This window comes from Hoplias malabaricus, chromosome 7 (assembly GCF_029633855.1).
Source record: "Hoplias malabaricus isolate fHopMal1 chromosome 7, fHopMal1.hap1, whole genome shotgun sequence".
Lineage (NCBI taxonomy): Eukaryota > Metazoa > Chordata > Actinopteri > Characiformes > Erythrinidae > Hoplias > Hoplias malabaricus.
In genome coordinates, this window is record NC_089806.1 from 414,133 (window position 1) to 434,142 (window position 20,010).

General features: G+C 39.1%; 1 protein-coding gene across 1 annotated transcript; it reads right to left on the reverse strand.

Moving 5' to 3' along the window:
* Positions 1–895: 895 nt before the first annotated feature.
* LOC136702642 (heat shock 70 kDa protein 12B-like) lies at positions 896–18,521 on the reverse strand. The gene is made up of 13 exons (XM_066677789.1): positions 18,500–18,521; positions 17,924–17,965; positions 16,968–17,003; positions 16,827–16,889; positions 16,524–16,565; positions 16,313–16,354; positions 4,362–4,403; positions 4,070–4,274; positions 3,207–3,270; positions 2,719–2,990; positions 2,338–2,562; positions 2,072–2,246; positions 896–1,789 (listed from the first exon to the last, which is right to left on the reverse strand). The coding sequence occupies exons 2-13, from the start codon at positions 17,956–17,958 to the stop codon at positions 1,179–1,181; spliced, it is 1,812 nt and encodes a 603-aa protein (XP_066533886.1). The 5' UTR covers positions 17,959–17,965; positions 18,500–18,521; the 3' UTR covers positions 896–1,178.
* Positions 18,522–20,010: the final 1,489 nt, after the last annotated feature.

Below are 20,010 nucleotides of genomic sequence, written 5' to 3' on the forward strand. Positions count from 1 at the left end.
CCCAGTTTTCACCCACAACGCAAGCCTCATACTTCATACATCTTAGCATGTTGCCTCCCCATGCTACACTCAGGACGATATTTCCCTATTACCTCAACACCCAGAGCCATGTTCCTCCTGGCCTTCTTTGGCTTCTCTGCTGCTTCAAATTCACAGAATCTTCTTCATCCTACAATCCTTCACACCACCCAGTCTCACAGATATTCATTTTTTTTTTTATGCGACTACATTGATCTTCACTATAAAACACTGCAAAACCGACCATTTTGGCAGAACCACTCCAGTATATCTGTTTAAACAGTCTTCGCTACTCAGTCCATTTGAACCACTTCTTCACCATCTTCAGACACATCACATGCAAGCCTCATCTCAAGACAAACCACTTTTCACAACCAAACTTGGATCAGTCACCACTCGCCATTGGCTCCATCTCCATCTCCATTACATCCTTGCTCTCAATGGTTTTAATCCAGTTTACTTCTCTGTTTACTCCTTTAGGATTGGGTCGGTGTCCTCAGCCTCCCATCAAGGACTTCCCAATCACACCTCAGCTGCTGGTCCTCTCAAGCCTACCACGGATGCATCCGTACCCATGCACACGATTTGCTTGAAGCCCACAAATGCTTGCAAACCATCTAATATTGGGGGCACGGCTTTATGCGCACACCTCCAAGCCACCTCGAACTCCAGCCAAAACTCTCTAAGTTCGCCCCCCCCCCCTCCGATGTTTCTCGGGGTGAGGTCTATGCTAGTAAATTTAATGATTAAGTGGCTAGAAGAAAACAAGGAATTGTTCAGTTTTTTTTTGTAAACAGGGTTTATTTTGTGTGATTCATTACTTGATAGGAATAACCATTAATGCTTAAACATTATATTTACAAATATTTATTTGTAATTCAGTTCATTTTTATTAATCTTAACAAGAAATCTAATTAAACTGGAAATTCATTAACATTAGTTAGAAAAATGAACATTAAACATATACAGTTTCTTCATGTTTAGTTTTAATAAACACTGAATTAACATCCTTCATGGAAATGCTGTCAGTTTTGTACATAATTTTATTAAAAAATATTAAAAAGTGTTAATAATAGATAAAGCTTTTGAATGGATTCAAACTGTACTGAACCCATCACTGGCCATTCTTCTTAAGGCAGTAGATGAAAACCTCACAATCCTCAGATTCGAGATTCCACTATATTCGGCATCATGCCAAACATAACAGCTCCTTTCACCACCGCCATCGCGGCATCCACTGGGAAGAGTACCTTGTACTTTGACCCAAACTTCTCTTTCACAAAGTTGATCACATAAGGGCTCAAAGCAAAGCCCCCAACTAGGAATATATACTTGATTTTCAGGTTTTGATTTTCCAGTATTCTCTCAATCAGGCTCTCTATGCCGTTGAGACTTTCATCATGAAAAGATTTGAGCTTTGACCCTGACAGAAGTATTGACCCACTTTCCCAGTCTGTTTCACTTTCCTCTGTGAAGTAGTCTTCCATGTCTTTTACTTTCCTGGCTAGCTCTTGTAAATTATAAGGACATTGCACCAGCACATCTCCTTCATAACGTTTACAGATAGAAAAATCATACATCAACCTCTTCACCTCACTAGGGTGATTTTCCTCAAAATCATCAAAGACTTTTTCAGAGAAGGTCTCTCTCAGAAACAATTTGAAGTTCACGTCCACTGTCTGGCCACCCATGTTGTTTCCTGAAACCCTGTTCAGCTCTTTTAGGCGACCCCCCTCTGCCACCTCATGCACTGTGACATCAATGGTTCCACCTAAATAAAATGGCACAAATAATCACACTTTCTACTGTGTTCACACTGCCTCTTGGTATTGAATAGCTGATGCAAAATGTCATCATTTGTTAATTAAGTCTGTGTATTGGTCTGGTAGTGGGGATGGCAGTTTTTAATTATATATATATATATATATATATTGATCACCTAGTTCCAGCCACCTCACATTTTGTACCTCAGCTGTCTATAGAATGTTTCATAAGTTTCATAAAGATTGCACTAGTTAGATCCTAATATTGCTGCAAAAAGTATTTTACAAACCTCCACAGTCCACCACCATGTACTGAGTTCCTGAGATTTGTTCTAATGTCTCAGCTTCTTCCAGATCTCCCTCCATGAAACCTTCACTTGGAAGCTGTTTACACCAGACAGAAGCAGCTTCTGGTTCCAGAGCAACAATCAGTCTCTCGGGATTAGATTCAGACACCAGACCAGCCTACACACACACATTTATACACCTTTATTCTGTACACACTTCTCCAAAATCACACTGGTTTGATGCAAATTAAGTGCTGAATATAGTTTACCTCTGTAGCTGCTTCTGTCATAAACTTTTTAGCAGCAGCACTCCAAATGGCTGGAACCGTCAAAACCCATGTAACATCAGAGGCAGAGTACTTTTTTCCCGATGTGTGCTTTCCCATCATCTCCAGTGCGTGATCTTTCATAAATCTTAGGCTCTCAGAGAAAACTTTCATAGCTCTCATTTTTTTCCCATTTTGGGCGGTCATCATGGAATCTCTGTGTAACACCTGAGTAAGAGATACACACTCATCCATCATCCTCACAATGGGACAAGCATGAGCCTTTTACTCTAACTATGGAGTTACATTAGAGAACAGATATAATAGTCTAAGAATATCCAGCATTTTTATATGATAAATAATTTGTTGCCATTATATACCTACCCTGCCATAGAGCTCCATTTTAAAGTTGTCAAAGAGGAACTGCTTTTTTGCCTCATCTTTCCGAGTTTGTCTTGTGTACGTCATTATGGCATCATATCCAAACTTGAGAAAATTTTCATCCTCATCAAATAAAATGCACGTAAGTGTTTTAGGGGTGTTTAGACCGTATTCCTCTCCCCATTTTGGCTGGCGAATCTGTTTAGATCCTTTAATCCCAAAGCTGTATCCAGTGAAGGCTGTACCAAAATCTATCCCAATAGAAGCTATACATTCTGTAAACAGAAAGATAATATACCCAATAAGAGTTTAAACATCTAGGCCTAAGAAAGAAACACTATTCTCAATTAATATTCAACTTCACTTTTTTTAAAATATGATGAAAGAATGAATATGAGATGAATTATAAAATGCTTATTTAAAAAAAACAACTTGTTTTACTCTCTTTGGAACAATTTTTACCATAAACATAGGGTTACCTGTGCACATACCTTTGCGTTGGACTCGATTGTTATATGTGTTTCCTGTTTGAGATGTGCACTGTTTCCTTGTTGTCTAAAAACAACAGAAAAGTGAATAAAATAGAACAGCTTTAAAAGCACAATTAACACACTAAAGCACTTAGGATCACAAGCAATACACAGTATTTCACAACTAGAGCATTCATATTAACACTCAGATGTTTAGTTCCCTTACACTGCCTGAGGAACACTTGAAAAACAATTATTTTGTTTACATTTGTCTTGAGAGTTAATGCCAACTATCCAACAGACAAAATTTTCTCAGCTTTATCATTCAGAAAGAAAGAAGATTATCCTCCAGAAGGTCTGGGAAACAAAGCTAGCATTTATTTTCAGTTGCACTCATGTAATCTTACCCTCTGCTACAAACCTCTGAAAGAGGTGGCTTCTCCAAGAGGTCCTGCTTGCCTTAACAGGTCCTGTGCTTCTCTACAAGTCACACACCACTTAAAACTTACTGAAATGAGTCATAAACACATTTTAAAAATCCACCACCCCTATACAGGTCCAGCACACTTCAAATGGACAATAGAAGATTTTGGCCCAGATTGAAGCACATTGTGTTAGCAGAACATCTCATTCTCCTTCCATTTATTGCTTCATATTTTGTGCAAGTGAGAGGAGGGCTGTTCATGCTAGCAGGTTGAAGAAAAGAACTGTGTGGCCTTATACATTAACAACTCTCCTGTTTTTACATTTTATCAAAACACCTTTCTGATCTCTTGAATTGATTTCTGGGCCCTGTTAAAGCAGTCCATGTGGAGCAACTTTTTAATGTTATATTATGTATTTTTATACAGTTGTATAAATTTCATGTTAAAAGGGAAATATACCTTGGGTGGTTTTTCTGGGGTTTTCTTGTCATCACTCTGCTCCTCTTTTTTCTTTTCCTGCTCTGTATTGAGTTCTGTTGTGTTCAATTCAAAAGGAACTTTTACCCAGTGTTTTTTTTTCAAAGGTTTCCCATTCTCAATGTTTTCTTCAGGTTCTCTAATGTCTTCACTGCTTTCAAGTTTGTTGTCCATCAGTTTGCCTTCTCTTTAAAAAGTGAAAAATGCATATATAAAGTCATGAATTAAGAAACTGAATTAATTAATATTTGAGTTTAAAGGACTGAAATCCTACCTCTCATTAGGAATTTCACTGTGGATACTCTGATGTTCTGATCTATAAACAAATATGTAAGGCTAGCATCAAATTTTTAATGATGAGAAACCAAATAAAAAGTATACACACATTTCACAACATCTCTGTGATCTCCACTGCACATTTAATTACTACAGCTAGCAGATTAATATGCACCTGTAATATACACTCAAAAAAGGTTCCGCAGAGGTACATTATTGTCACTATATATACAAACCATGTAAATGTCCCTTTAAAGGTAGAGCAGGGGTTTTATAGTCTACTATTTCACTTTTTCAGGTCCATTAAATTCTCTCCCCCAGAATGAGTGGCAGATATGTGTATGCTTTCATTATAGAACTGTGTAAAATAAAAATGCATAATATAATTCTTGGACATAAAACAGTATACATGAAATTCACATCTACTGTTATTATAGAATGTTGCACATGTTCCTAAACTAAAAGTGAAGAAAATTTACCACTGAGGGTACACAGCTAAGACTCTCAATCCCTCTCACTCTCTCTCTCATTTTGTTTATTTTTTATTTTTTCTCCTTGTATGAGCTATTTATTTTCTGAGAGGAAGTGGAACTGTAGAAGGACATGCATAGCAGCGGCGGTTGCTCTAAGACTGCAAGGGAAGCTCAGCTTCCCCTAAAATGTAAAAAAATAAGTGAACAAATATATACTGTTGTGTGTACATGTCATTGAATAAATATGCACTACAATGCGCTCAACTTCGAGACGAGTCATTGGATAAATGCTGGGATTTGTCCCGCCCATTGGACGCTCAGCGTCTCTGGGGGTCTATGGGGCAGTGGGCTGGCTTCGGCTGGCCCGGATGCTCAGCTTCTGCATGATGTTTGGCTGATCTGTCTGAGGCTGAATCCCTTTTTGATTGACAGCAAAATGAGCGAATCAATGATCCTTTGGTGTAAAGATCTGTGGGAGCACGGGCGGACACATTTCACATGAGCCAAGGCTGTTTAAGCAGTCTAGCTCTGCTGGCCATTGAGAGGACACTAGTCAAGTCCCTGGAAAAGACACGTTGTTGGTACAACAGGGTCACACATCATTTTCTTAAAAATTAACGTAGGGTAGAATTTATGTATAAATAAACCAACACATTTTATGATGTAGGCTGAAATTGAGCTTCCCTCCTTGAAAGACCAGCATCCACTACTGATGCAAAGAAAGGTTCTTCTTGACTAGCCCACTTGGCAGTCCAGCAAATTATTGTTTATAAAAACTGAATATTTAAAAGTGTAGTGCCAAAGTTTCCTTTTGTTTGGTAAAATCATTTGCTATTTTATTTGGTATTGCTTTCACTTGACAGCTTTATTTCCATTTTCTTCTGCACTTGGGCATTAATATTTAACTCTGGGAAGGGGACCTATTAGAGGAAAATTAGCACAACCACATTTATAGAAAGATCATCAAATTCTAAATGTGTAATAGAAAAATGTTATTCAGGGACAGCATAGTAAATGCATTCATGTTTTTACTGCAGTTAACAAAATGTATTTTTTTTTAATTGGATTGGACAATAACTCAATTATTAACACAAAAAGTAGGAAAGGCATGACTTTTTTCATAAAGCAAAGATACCCGCACCTCTGCTGTAATGTAGTTAGTGCCTATTGTTTTGTTAAGTAGGAGCACTAAGCGGGGGATGGGGTGGGGAGCGACAAATCACTCTGTGCTTCAGATGAAAGTTGGAGTTGGCCATGCAAACTGGCCCAAAGCATTGACTGTTTGTATTTTAGCCATCATGCACATTTGTATTAAAAAAAAACCTGGATGTGAATGATGGCTAAAATACAAAAAGCACCCGAACACTAAAACATGCCTTTTGATGTTCTCTTGTACAAAGCTGGTATTTGGCAGGAGATAAGCTCTGTAATAATATGGTGCAAATGTGTGGTGCATGAATGGTAGGATATATGCACATTTGTAAATGCTCATTTGCTGATGCCAGCCAATTAATGGACTCTGCAGAGTTTAGTAAGAAGAGTGTCGCACAGTTGGTGTGGGCTGATTCTGTAGTGTGCCGGCTAAAAAATTTGCAGTCAGTACCTGTAATGGAAAAATGCAGATTAACACTAATGAGTAATGTTTTGTAATATCTAATCTAATCTAATGACAAAAGATATGGGGTTTTGATTAATATTGGTTAATTCTTAGTCATATAGTAGGCCTTAGTGCTTGAAGTTGTGGTTATGGTGACCTGTGGAAAATTACAGGTCTGAGCTGTTATGTGTTGTCTGAATGTCTGAAGGACATTCTCACCATTTTTCCACCAATAAGGGAATGTTTGGGTTAAAACGTTGCTGGTGTACATGACTGGGACTTTTTATGTATGACTTGATTTGTTCAATAAACTCGTGAGATTAGAGAGAATGTTTGACTGTGTGTCTTATTCCTCTGGTCTCCCCAAAGAATTCTTTGAGAATAGACCTTTTGATTTTCCTTCCTGGTTTCACATAGATTAATAAAAAATGTCCATAACAATTTGGGGGCTCGTCCGGGATATCTCGTGTGTCTGGTGTCTTCCGAGCGGGGAATAAAGGCGGATTGAAAAGAGCAAATCCAGCCATCCACCAGAAGCCTCCAGAGTGAGGAGGTGGCTCCGTTCTGGGTCCACCGGCACCGCTGATATTGGATTTGACAAGGGACGCCAGGAGGGAACACCGATTGACCTGCGGTAAGGTTTTATTGATTTTAGTTCTGATCGGTGTTGTGGAGATCTGGTAACCCGTTTGGCTGTTTCTGTACCCGTTTGGAAGCTGTTTTGATCGCTCAGGTTTTCCTGTTTACTCGTTTCCATTGTTATTTCTATATTTATATCTGTTTTTATAACCTACTAACCATCCATAGATCTATCTTTTAGATTGTCTCCGCAGGAATATTCATTACAGAGGCACTAAAACTGCCACCGGACCCTGGAGTAACGTTCTTGGTGTAAGTTACTAAAATTCACTAAAAGCGGTAAGTACCTGCAATTCCATGGCTACTACTGGCTGTTTTGCCTGCTCAGAGTGTGGCATGTTTAGTTTAACGCCCTTTTCCACCTCTAGCGATAAATATAGTGGTTGTATTTGTAGTAAGTGTCAGCTAGTTAGCTCTCTGGTGGATAAAGTGGACCAGCTAGAAGTGCGCATCCGGAGCTTATTATTGTTGAGGGATAAACAGCGAGATTCAGTGTTAGCAACTCCGGGTGCCTTAGGGAGAGTTAGCACCCCCACGACTCCGGCGTTAGAGCCCTCACAGCGGGGTGAATGGGTGACGTCTCGGCGTCATAGCCGGAAAGCTAAGGCTGATGCTAACGCTGAGGCCAAAGCTAGCCCACCGGGACACCACGCTCCTCCGATTTGCGTGTCAAACAGGTTTGCCCCGCTCAGCGAAGCACCCGCTGAGGAGCCTGTTAAGAGTGCTCTGGTTATAGGAGACTCTATTGTTCGGCACGTGAAATTAGCTACTCCTTTAGGGGCGCCGGCAGTAACAGTTAGCTGTTTATCGGGAGCCAGAGCGCCGGATATTAGTGGCAACCTTAGACTGTTAGCTAATAGGAGATATTCGAGGGTAGTCATTCATGTAGGGGCCAATGATATTCGTCTGCGGCAGTCTGAGGTAACTAAGGGTAATATTACAGAGGTGATTAAACTGGCCCAGACGATGTCCGATGCCGTAATCTGCTCTGGCCCCATACCAATGCGGCGTGGCGACGAAGCTTACAGCAGACTTTGGGCGTTAAACTGCTGGATGTCCAAGTGGTGTTCCGAAAATCAAGTGGGCTTTATAGACAATTGGTTACGTTTTGAGGGCAAGCCTGGTCTTATAGGTAGGGATGGTATCCACCCCACGCGGGAGGGTGCTGCCTTACTTTCTTGCAGTATAGCACATAGTCTTTTAGTTAGTCAGCAGAGTAGTGTAGATAGCTGCTGACAATCCAGAGCCGGGACCAGGCCGCAGACAGACAGGCTAAACCGACCGTCTGCGAACTGTCTTGAGACGTCACCCAGGTTCAACTGTATTGAGACTGTGTCTTTCCCCCGAACTAAATGTAAAAGTAGAAAAACAAAATCAGCCTGTTTCAGCAACCTAATCAATATTAAATCATACACAACACCTAGCAGCAACACCTCAGAACTAAAATTTGGGTTACTCAACATAAGATCACTAAACTCAAAAGCACTCATCGTAAATGATATTATAAGTGATCATAAATTCAATGTTTTCTGTCTCACGGAAACGTGGGTTAAACCAAATGAATATTTAGCACTAAATGAAGCCACCCCCCTAGGCTATAATTATGCACATAGCCCAAGAATATCAGGCAAAGGAGGTGGAGTATGTGTAATTTACCAAAATACCCTAGAAATTAGTCTTAAACAATGTGACACCTTCTCTTCTTTTGAGGTTCTCTCCACTATTATTACAAATCCGGTCACAAAAAAAGGACGCATTTTTATTATGCAACATTTACAGACCACCAGGGCCTTACTTAGAATTTCTGAAAGAATTCAGCGATTTTGCTACAAACCTAGCGGTGTGCAATCATAAAGTTATAATTGTAGGAGATTTCAATATCCATTTTGAGAAGGAAAGTGACCCACTAAAAAAGGCATTTACCTCAATCTTAGACTCTATTGGTATTACTCAAAATGTAACAGGGCCTACACACTACTGCAGCCACATTTTAGACTTAGTTCTGACACTAGGTCTTAACATTGACAAAATTAATATCTTACCGCAATCCTCAGCAATCTCCGATCATTACTTAATTTCATATGAGCTACGTTTTAGCCATAATATATGTAAGAACCCTCGCTATTCTACAAGGCGTATAATAAAACCATCTACCGCCCTACAATTTATAGAAAACCTACCAGAACTATCGACCCCAGTTCCAACTCCATCAGACCCAATGGACCTAGATGTACTAACTGATTACCTAGAAAATACCTGTCGATCTACTTTAGAAAAGGTAGCACCACTTAAATATAAAAGTATAAGACAGAAAAAGCTCGCACCATGGTATAACGATAAGACCCGTACTTTAAAACAAACATTACGAAAACTAGAGCGGAAATGGCGATCAACCAAGCTTGAAGTGTTTCATTCTGCCTGGAAGGACAGCCTTATAGAGTATAGAAATGCCCTCACTAAAGCTCGCTCAGCATATCTGGCCTCGCTGATCTCCCATAATAAAAATAATCCGAGAGCACTGTTTAGTGTGTTTTCTAGAATTACAAAAAATCAAGCAGGTTCTGAACAACTAATTCCAGCAACTCTCACCAGTAAAGATTTTATGGACTTTTTTAATAATAAAATTGAGAATATTAGACAACAAACTCTAGCCACAGGATCAAATCCATCCTGGCTGCCACCCGATGTGAATGAAATAAAACATAATATAACTGTAAAAGAAAGACTTGAAACCTTTTACCCACTCCCACAATTAGAACTAGAGAAGATTATCACCTCCGCAAACTGTACAACTTGCACACTTGACGCAATTCCCACAAAGTTGCTCAAAGAAGTACTACCAGCTATTATTGATCCTCTTTTAACTATAGTAAACTCATCGCTTAGTCTGGGCCATGTACCCAAAGCTTTTAAACTAGCAGTTATTAAACCTATGATCAAGAAACCAAATCTTGATGCTAGTACACTGTCTAATTACAGGCCTATTTCTAATTTGCCATTTCTGTCTAAGATCTTAGAAAGAGCTGTGGCCCAACAACTTAGTTCATATCTACATAAGAATCATATATATGAAAAATTCCAATCTGGATTCAGGCAACATCATAGTACAGAGACAGCTCTAGTCAAGATAACAAATGATCTTCTTCTTGCCTCTGATCAAGGCCACGTATCCCTGTTGGTGCTTCTTGACCTAAGCGCAGCCTTCGATACAATAGACCACAATATTCTCATAGAAAGGTTAAAAAAACATGGTTGGAATCACAGGGACAGCCCTATTATGGTTCAAATCTTACTTAACGGAACGTTATCAATTCGTAAAAGTAAACAATCTAACTTCAAATTATTCTAAAGTAAGATTTGGAATTCCACAAGGCTCTATTTTAGGACCATTATTATTTACATTATACATGTTACCGCTAGGCACAGTTATAAGAAACCATGACATTAACTTTCACTGTTACGCAGACGACACACAATTGTATATTTCAGCCAAGCCCGATGACAAACACAGATTAAAGAAAATAGAGGACTGTGTAAAAGACGTGAAAGGCTGGATGTTGCGTAACTTCCTCCTTCTAAACAGCAACAAAACAGAGGTCCTGCTTTTGGGTCCAAAAGTGACAAGAAATAAATTATCAGATTTAATTTTAAATCTCGCTGACTTTCCAGTTAAACCTGGTTCAGCAGCAAAAAATCTTGGTGTCATAATTGACCCGGATTTATCATTTGATCAACACATAGGTAGTATCACTAGGACAGCTTTTTTACATCTTCGCAATATTGCTAAGATTAGAAATGCCTTATCCCTCCAGGACGCAGAAACATTAGTACATGCCTTTATTACTTCAAGGCTTGACTACTGTAACGCACTACTGTCAGGATGCACCAGCAGCAATTTAAGAAAACTTCAACTAGTTCAAAATGCTGCAGCTAGGGTCCTCACTAAAACTAGAAAATTTGAACATATCAGCCCAGTTTTATCATCACTTCATTGGCTGCCTGTTAAATTCCGCATTGACTACAAAATTTTGTTATTAACATATAAAGCTCTACATGGGCTTGCTCCTGAATATCTTCAAGATACAATTTCCTATTATGAGCCTCCACGTTCACTCAGATCACAGAATACTGGATTTTTAAATGTTCCCAGAATTCAGAAGGCCTCAGCTGGGGGAAGAGCCTTTTCTTATAAAGCCCCCCAACTCTGGAATGATCTTCCAAAAAATGTTCGGGACTCAGACACAGTCGCAATCTTCAAATGTAGGCTAAAAACTCATTTGTTTAGTTTATCATTTGGTAGCTAATGCTCCCCCATAGATAAAGGCGGCAGATCCGGGGGGTGCATGGACACAGGGAATTATAGTAAACTGAGACGCTGGTGCTGTCGTCCCGCCGCTTCTCGCGATCACTCAGGTTTGTTGACGGTGGAGCGGAGGGATGCCAGTGTTTCAGGATGCTCCCGTGTCTGTGTGTCCTCCTGGTTCTCATTAGAGTCATTAGCCACACTCTGGAAATTTTTATATTTTCTACTTTACAAACACAAAACAGTTCAAAACTAATTCCATCCCTTTACATCTTTCCGAGTAAACGACTGCCCACCTGTCTGTCTGGACACTGATGGATGACTGTCGAGATCCTCCTCCACGCTTCAGACCAGCTGCCCACGCTCCAGCAACCACCAAGTGCCTTGAAGCTGTCCCTACACTGAAGTTCTCATGGACTACTAACTATCATCACCAGTAGATTGACCAGAGGAGGATGGGTCACCCCTTGTGAGCCTTGGTTCCTCCCAAGGTTTCTTCCTCAGCTGGGGGAGTTTTTCCTTGCCACTGTCGCCCCTGGCTTGCTCACTTGAGGGTTTTACATTTGTCTTTACATTTCATGTCAAATCTTGTCTTACTGGAATTCTGTGAAGCTGCTTTGTGACAACATCAGTTGTGAAAAGCGCTATATAAATAAATTTGATTTGATTTGATTTGATTTATGTTTCCAGAGCTGACGAGCTCCTAGGGCAGGACATTCTAATGAGTAAGGTACCTTTAGAAAAAGTCCACTAGAGAGGGACATACAGGTGATGTCAAAGTAATCTCTAAGAGAGAGATTGAGAAGAAAGAAAAAAAAAAGAGGTATATATATATATATATATATATATATATATATATATATATATATATATATATATATATATATATATATATATATATATATATATATATATGTATGTGTGTTGGGTTTTCCCTTCATTTTTTACAATTCATTTAATTAACTTGAGGTTTATTTTAAAATACAATTATGGGGTGTTGTTACAGCAAAACAGCACAGAACCAGGCTGAGGAGAAAGATAAAGTTAATAAGGCTGCATCACAATACAGGTACATGCTGAAGGAGTATGGCCCGAGCAGTGTGAGGCAGATGGGAGAATGGGTTGAACTGGGTTTCCCTGAGGGAGGTAGTTTCAGTCCAAACCAGTTGGAACGGCTGACAGATGAATTAATACATAAAGAGCAGGAGACTGAAACACTCAGACAGAATATTCAGCTTAGTGGGTGTGGGTGTTGTAAAAAACTTCCAGAGCCATTTGTAGCGGACCATAAGGCACTACAAATGTGGAAGGGAGAAGCAGATAAAAGAATTCAGAAAAAGAACAGAAATGCAAAGAAGAGAGAAGTTAATGAGGATGTTAAATCAAATGTTTGTGTTACTTCACCAATATCTAACCATTGTGCAAATGTTTGTGCTGTTCTTCCATGTACTCCCGTGCCTGTTCTGGCCCGTCCACCCCCTCCTGAGTATGACCTTTATCCGAAGATCAACTGGGACCTGGACGTGAATCCACATCGCCCTGCGCAGGCTTCAGCACCGCCTCCCCCATCGCAGTGACCTGCATTTCCTCCACCTGCCGAGACGCAACCAACCTCAGCCTCAGAACCTCCGCTTTCATCGCAGTCACCTGCATTTCCTCCACCCGCTGAAACGCAACTAACCGCTCAACAGCTGCAGACTCCGCCAAGGGACCCTCCCTTTCAGGCAGCACGAGAGATAAGGGTGAAGGAGGACGAGAATGAGGAGGGAGAAGAGCCACTGTTCCCAGGCTCTCCCCCTCCAGACACGCCTGAGAGAATCACAGAGCCAAGCGTAAAGCCCAAAGCCAGAAAAAAGGAGATTGCTCCACTAAGCATGAAACTCCGCTCCAGGGACAACGACGAAGAGGACGAGATTCCCGGCCTAGTCGAGGCCATGAACCAGTTTAGCATGCCGATGCTTGAGGTTCCGATGGGTGAGACTATCGGACAGGTGTTCAGACCATGGACTTTTGCAGAGATCAAAGAGGTGGTCGCTTCTCTCCCCGAGGTTACAGATGGGGGAGAGGAATTCTGCACAAGCCTCAAACAGTTCTGTGAGACTTTCCGTCCAAGCCTGCACGAGCTGGGAAGAGTGCTGGCCGTACGGATGGGAGTTGACTGGATGAGAGTGCAAGGAGCTCTCATGACTGGAGTGGACATTCGTCCCAGCAGGACAGAGTTGGGTCAGGCGTATCTCACCAAATTTGATGCATTGTGTGGACGCATCAAAGGGAGGTATCCGCACCAACATGACCCGCGACAAATTGCAGAGTGTAAGCAACAACCAGGCGAATCCGCGCGGTCATTTCTTTCCCGCCTCCTGGAAGTGACAAAGAAACACGGAGGCGGCGGACCACCAACGGAGGACTGGGAGACTGCGGACATAACAGCCTGGGAAAGTCAGCTGAAATATCACTTCGTGTGCGGATTACGCCCAGATCTACGCGCCTGTGTTGAAACCAACTGTTTAGATGTGAACGTGGGCCGACTGAAAGAGGTGGAAAAGTATGCAGCGCATGCTGAAAAAGTTCTGAACGCCAAGAGAGAAAAACAACGAGAAAAGGAGGAGCGCAGACTGGTTGATGCGCAGCTGGCATTGTGGAAGCAGGTATCGGACCACAATCAAAGAGGTGGGGGACGGCGCGGAGGCCGAGGCAGGGGGAGAGGACTCGGAAGAGGCTATGGCAGGACTGGGGCAGGTGCAGGGTGTTTCGCCTGCGGAAGTCCTGAACACCTCATAAGAGACTGTCCCAACAGACATGGAGATGAGAGACAAGCCCTGCAAGCAATGGAGCCTTCCGACTGAGAGGAGGCCTTGGGGGTGGAGGAGCTGGACGGGGATGGAGTGCCTGGACGAACATCAGAAACGATAAGTGAATAACTTTTATTATTAACACAAACTAATGCTTACACAGCCATGCCTAGGATAACCATGACAGTGGCAGGGAGAGAGCTTAGTTTTTTAGTTGATTCAGGGGCCACTACATCCACTCTTAGAGCTTCACACTTCCCTGAAAAGCCTCAGCTTACACGGAAAGCCATAACATCAATAGGTGTATCAGGTACCAAAACCACAGAATTTGTCACAGAACCTTTAAAGTGTTCTTTACAAACAGGGGAAACTTTCTCACATGCATTTTTGTTTTCAGAAGTGTGTCCAATTAATCTCTTGGGAAGGGATTTAATGTGTGAATTGAAAATTTCTTTAAAAGCATCCTCTAACGGCATCGAGGTTTGTGCGGAGGACTCAGTGGATTATGCAATGGTAAAGCAGGCATGTGGCCAGCCTTTGTATAATTATGAGTGGAAACTGGCTAATTTAATATTAGCTGATGATTTATTAACCACTGTACAAGCTAAATTTTTACAATATCCACTGACCGCCTCACAAACATCGATGTGATGTTAGCAGAAGACCTTCACTGTACAGCTTATGTGCATGAAGGCCCTGACAGTGAGTTTGAATCAAAATGGGACATGTGGGTTTTAAATGAGAAACTGACTTTGAATTACAATTAATTAAACACTAAAACATGTCTCAAATAGACTTCCTAAACACTCATCAGAAGCTGCTACTTTGTCATTTGTTAGAATATATATTTTGTTAGGTCACATTATTGCAGAGACATTTTCTCTATCTATTTATTTATTTATTTAATGTGGCTTCAAGAAAAACTAAATACACCTGTTCTAGGACTCTGCAGAAGCTAAAATGTTGTTATTTGTTAGATCATTTATATATATATATATATATATCACATTTTTCAAACAGATAGAAATATAACTACATCTGTACCTTTCTGTATATCTGATATGTGTAAAAGTGTAAATGTGTGGCGCATTAACAAAAGAAAAATTTGCTATGTAGCTATATATCTTTCTCTCTCTGAGAACCCGTGTCCTCTTCTGCTTTGCCTCATTTACATAAGAAAGTGTAGCGAATAGTCCAATAATGGACTGCAAGTGTGTGTGTGGGAGTCCTGTCCTCAGGTTCTGAAAATTTCAGCCTTTATAATGTTAAATAACTGAAACAGCTGAATATATGTAACACTTTAGTCATTGTATCTTCAGACTCATATTCAGATTCAAGTTCACTAAGTGGCTTTTGGCATTGTGTTGATTTACTTCCTTTATTTGTAATTCAACAGATTTTAAAACAATGTCAAGCCTAACGGGGGAAAATGTCCTTAAGGTATTTTTTAAAGAACAAAACTCGTGTAAACTGCTTTACTGCCTTTAGTGTATAGGTGAAAGAACTGCTTTACTGCATATTTTTTATATTTGCAATGAATATTATTTTTTTTATTTTTTTAAGTGTTTTTTGCAGGTTTTAAAGAAAAGGTTTGTTTGAGTCTAGCTTTTTGCAGCTGATTCACTCAGTCCAAACATTTTGTTAGTGCTCTTTACACTTTTCTGCTTTTTAAGCTCTCTCTTTCATTTTATGTGTGCATGTGTGTATGTGTGTATGAGTGTGTGTGGTGTGTGTGTGGTGTGTGTGTGTGTGTGTGTGTGTGTGTGTGTCTGGTTGTGTAGAATAAGGGATTTTATTCAGTTGAGTAAAGCAGCCATAGGCTGAATGCTGAAGTCTTTGTAAATTAGCAGTTCTCCCCAGTTAGTGTTTTTACTTTTAACTATTTTGAGAATCATTTATTTGTTGTTATTCAATCTCTAGAACTCTGATATAAATTCACAGACAAAAAAAAAACCAAAAATACTTTAATCTTTGTTCAGCGCCCATTAAATGGATCATGTTCAACCAGTGGAACCATACACATACAATCCAGGGGCCCTTATTCTAATTGCATAACACAAATATGGATTACATCTATTATACTATTATTACTGGAAATATAAATTCAGAATTACATATATCCTGCAGGCCAGTGTAATTTCTCACCTTAATTTGCTGATCTCTGATTTCAGGTTTCCATATTCTTCTCTGTGTGTGACACAAAAGAGTGTATTTTATATCACTGTTCTTTAGAATGGAAAACATTAATCTTAAGATCCACACATTGCTGAAAACTTGGCTAGTGTTTCTGTCTTCAGTTTAAATAGATATATTTGACAACATTGTTTTGCTAGTTTTTGACTAGTGATTTTCTTACCTTAAAGCATCAATTTCTTTATAGATTTTCTCATTTTCCAATCTATTTATATAACCCACAGACATAACACAGAAAGACACAAAATAGATCAAATACACAGACACAGTAACAATAGGCTTTTCCATGAGAAAAATGTTTTAGATTTTAGAGTACTGTAAATGAATAAAGCAGAATAAAAAAAAGTTAATTAAACAGCACTGAAAATTAACTTCTCTTTAATACAGAGTTTATTCAAGGCTTTAATATAGTTACTGATATTTTATTATGGACTACAATACACATTCATTTTAAATGTGTTCTTACCGTAAAGTTCGATTTTGTGATTTGAGGTTTCCATTCTCTTTTCTGAAGTGTAAATTCTCTTTTCTGGGAAAAAAATCTATATATCAATATATAATTTTATAAAAGAAACACAGAAGGTAATGTGTTTAAATGCCGTCTTACCTTAATTCATCAATTTCTTTCTTGCAGTTCTGTAATCTATTAAATAATATTAATAAATGATCATGAATTGAATGTGTTTTTTTATGAAAACTATATGTCTGTTACATTTCAGACACCTGGAGGTTGAACTTTAATGTGTGTTTAGTTTTATGCATTTCAATGTGGCATGTTCATGTAAATTGGTTAAATGTGTTTAGTTACATTCAAAGTGTGAGCCAGTTCAGATTCAGTCTAGAAAAGCTTAAAATGTGGACCAAAAAAAACAGAAAAGTCCTCTGACCCTAACTGACCCAAACTGACCCTGGAACATCTGTGTGGACCAAACTGACCCTGGAACATCCTCAATGTGGAATGTCCTCAATGTAGATGGAACTCAACCTGGATTGTTCCCATCGTGGACTAAACTAAACCTGGAATGTCCTTGGTGTAAACTAACCTGAAACTGGAATGTTCTTGGTGTGGAAAAACCTGATCTTGAACCATCTCTGGATGTAATTCTGATAATATTCTTTCTTTGTATGCTATAATTTTTCATGTTTTAAACTCAGTCCTAGACTATTTAAGGAGAGGTTCAGGTAACCTTTATAAAACTCAATGTCAGCAGTCTAATGTTTGACTTACATTAATCACAATTTAAGCTGACCATCCTCAGACATTAAACTGTAAAATGATTAAAGTCTGTGAGCTATAGTTAGACAAGTCTAAGTTAGACAAGTCTATCTTATCCCTTATCTTGTTGATGCTTAACTGAATATTAAACTTGAGGAACATTAAAAATATATTGTTTGAATACATTTATAGCTGAATCTGGATAACAGTATGACCCTAAATTATTTACTGTGTTATTAATATTTTCTGTGACAGAAACACATAAGTTTAAGCTATGTAATATTTTTTTTTTATAAACCATTAACAGGAAAGCATATCTAAACATAAATATACAAAAATATTATTACCTTAGATCAGCCATTTTTCTTTCTTGCTGTGCCATTTTCAACCTAAAAACAAGAAAACCATCAGCTAAAGTTTAAAATACAACACTTTGCTGTAAAACATCTCTACAGAGCCTGAAGCAGTAAACATCTGCAGATACTCGCTCCATCCAGGACACATCTTCCTTACCAGTCTTCACTCAGTCAAATGCTGCAGAAATTTGCACACAAACACACTGAAAAACTGTTCGTCTTGTCACTGCTGAATACACCCCAAGTTCACTGTTCAGTGTGTTATTTATCAAACACCCTTTACATTCCTGCACTGGGCAGGTTACTGTCTCATTCTTATTCTCATTCTGTCTTGTACATATTTATTCTTGCCCTGTTACACATTAACTAACAGAGTAACTTAACCAGTGTAAATAATTTCATTTAAACCTTTATGCAACTAAAAGCTTGCTTCTAACAACCACTAAAAAGATTTTAACAGAACAAAAATTAAACAAATTAATATATTGTACAGTCTTTGTTTTAGCCTTTTACAGCCTTTTATTACAGTTACAGTTACTTTTGTTACAGTCCCCAGTCTTACCTTACCTAGAGTGTGAGGCTAAGTGTGAAGAAGTGAAAGTGTTGTGAGGGAAAAAAGAACACTCTGCTGCCTTTATATCTGAGAAACGTCAAGTCTTCTGTGGGCTGGACAGAGGAAAGTGAAAGTACTATGTTCAAGAGCTCAACAAGTTTTTGTCTGAGGCTGACTATTTTGCATCACTATTTAACTCCATCTCAGGTTTACTTAATCTCACCTGGCCAGACTCCCTGTTATATATATATATATATATATATATATATATATATATATATATATATATATATATATATATAAAATAACACCATTTTAAGTGTTTAGGATTTCCCTTAAACAGAGTAGTGAGAGTGGCTGAGACTGTGCTGAAGTTCCAAATAAACCCACGATAAAACTTTTGTATTTTTGATAAAACTTTTTGATTTTTCATGAAAAATCTTTGTAGATCTTTAATATTGCTAGGTTTGGGCCCCCGAACAACAACCTGTACCCTGCTATCATCCATAGTAATTCCTGACCTGCTGATGATGTTTCCTAAAAAGGATACCCTTCGTAGGTGAAGTTTACATTATTTTCATTATTAAAAACTGATTTAAACTCTTTCAAAAAACTTCATAAGAAACATCTTGTATATGATGCCACATGGCTGTGGATCAATCTAATGCCCTGTCAGTGAGTCTCAGCACAAAAAAATGATATTTTACTTTTATCCATACTATTAGGCATATTGCAAAACAGAACACTGCAGTAGAAACCCTTTACATTTGTTCGGGTTACCATCAAATTTGTCTGGTTTACTGACAGGCAAAAAAATTAGATTGTATCATCTGTCCTGTATCTGAAGATGCTGCCAAAGGAATTCTAGCAGGAACAATAATACATTGTAGTTGTTATGTGAGTCCCTGCATACTAGAAATGAGCTGGTACAATTGATACAGTTCCACTGATTGGGTCAGCTAATCCACTTGTTGCTGTTGGTGTCTCAATAGTTGTCCTTGAGAGCCGAGTGCTCTTTGAAAACTCTCCATCTCTGTCGGTAGCATTTTAAAGGCAAAGTATTTTTTCATGCTGGTGTGGGAAAAGAGACAACTGGTGGCAGGAGTGGAGTAAATACTTTAATAACACAATAATCCGAAACTGAAGTGAGCAATCCAAAAGGTCATAGATGGAAGAAACAAGTCTGAGCAAAGGTACACAAGGGGCAATAGCAAAGAGGTATAAGAAGACAAAGCTTAGATTGGAGGCTGAATTGCCACTCCTACCGCTCTTTTACATTCTTTACATTTTTACATTTTGTAGTGGAGGAAGGCCAAGGTATGCTGAATCTTTTCAAGACTATGGATTATCCAGATCAAGTGATGGAGAAATGTTAAGATTCAGCATCTGACTTTCCATTTTTTTATGATAAAAAGGAATTCCACATTCCACAGTAGTGAGCTGTGAGGACCCTATGAAACTATCCCCTCCCCCCCACACACACATAGTCTGTTGGAGATTAGAAGGTCATGAGAACCCTTTCCAG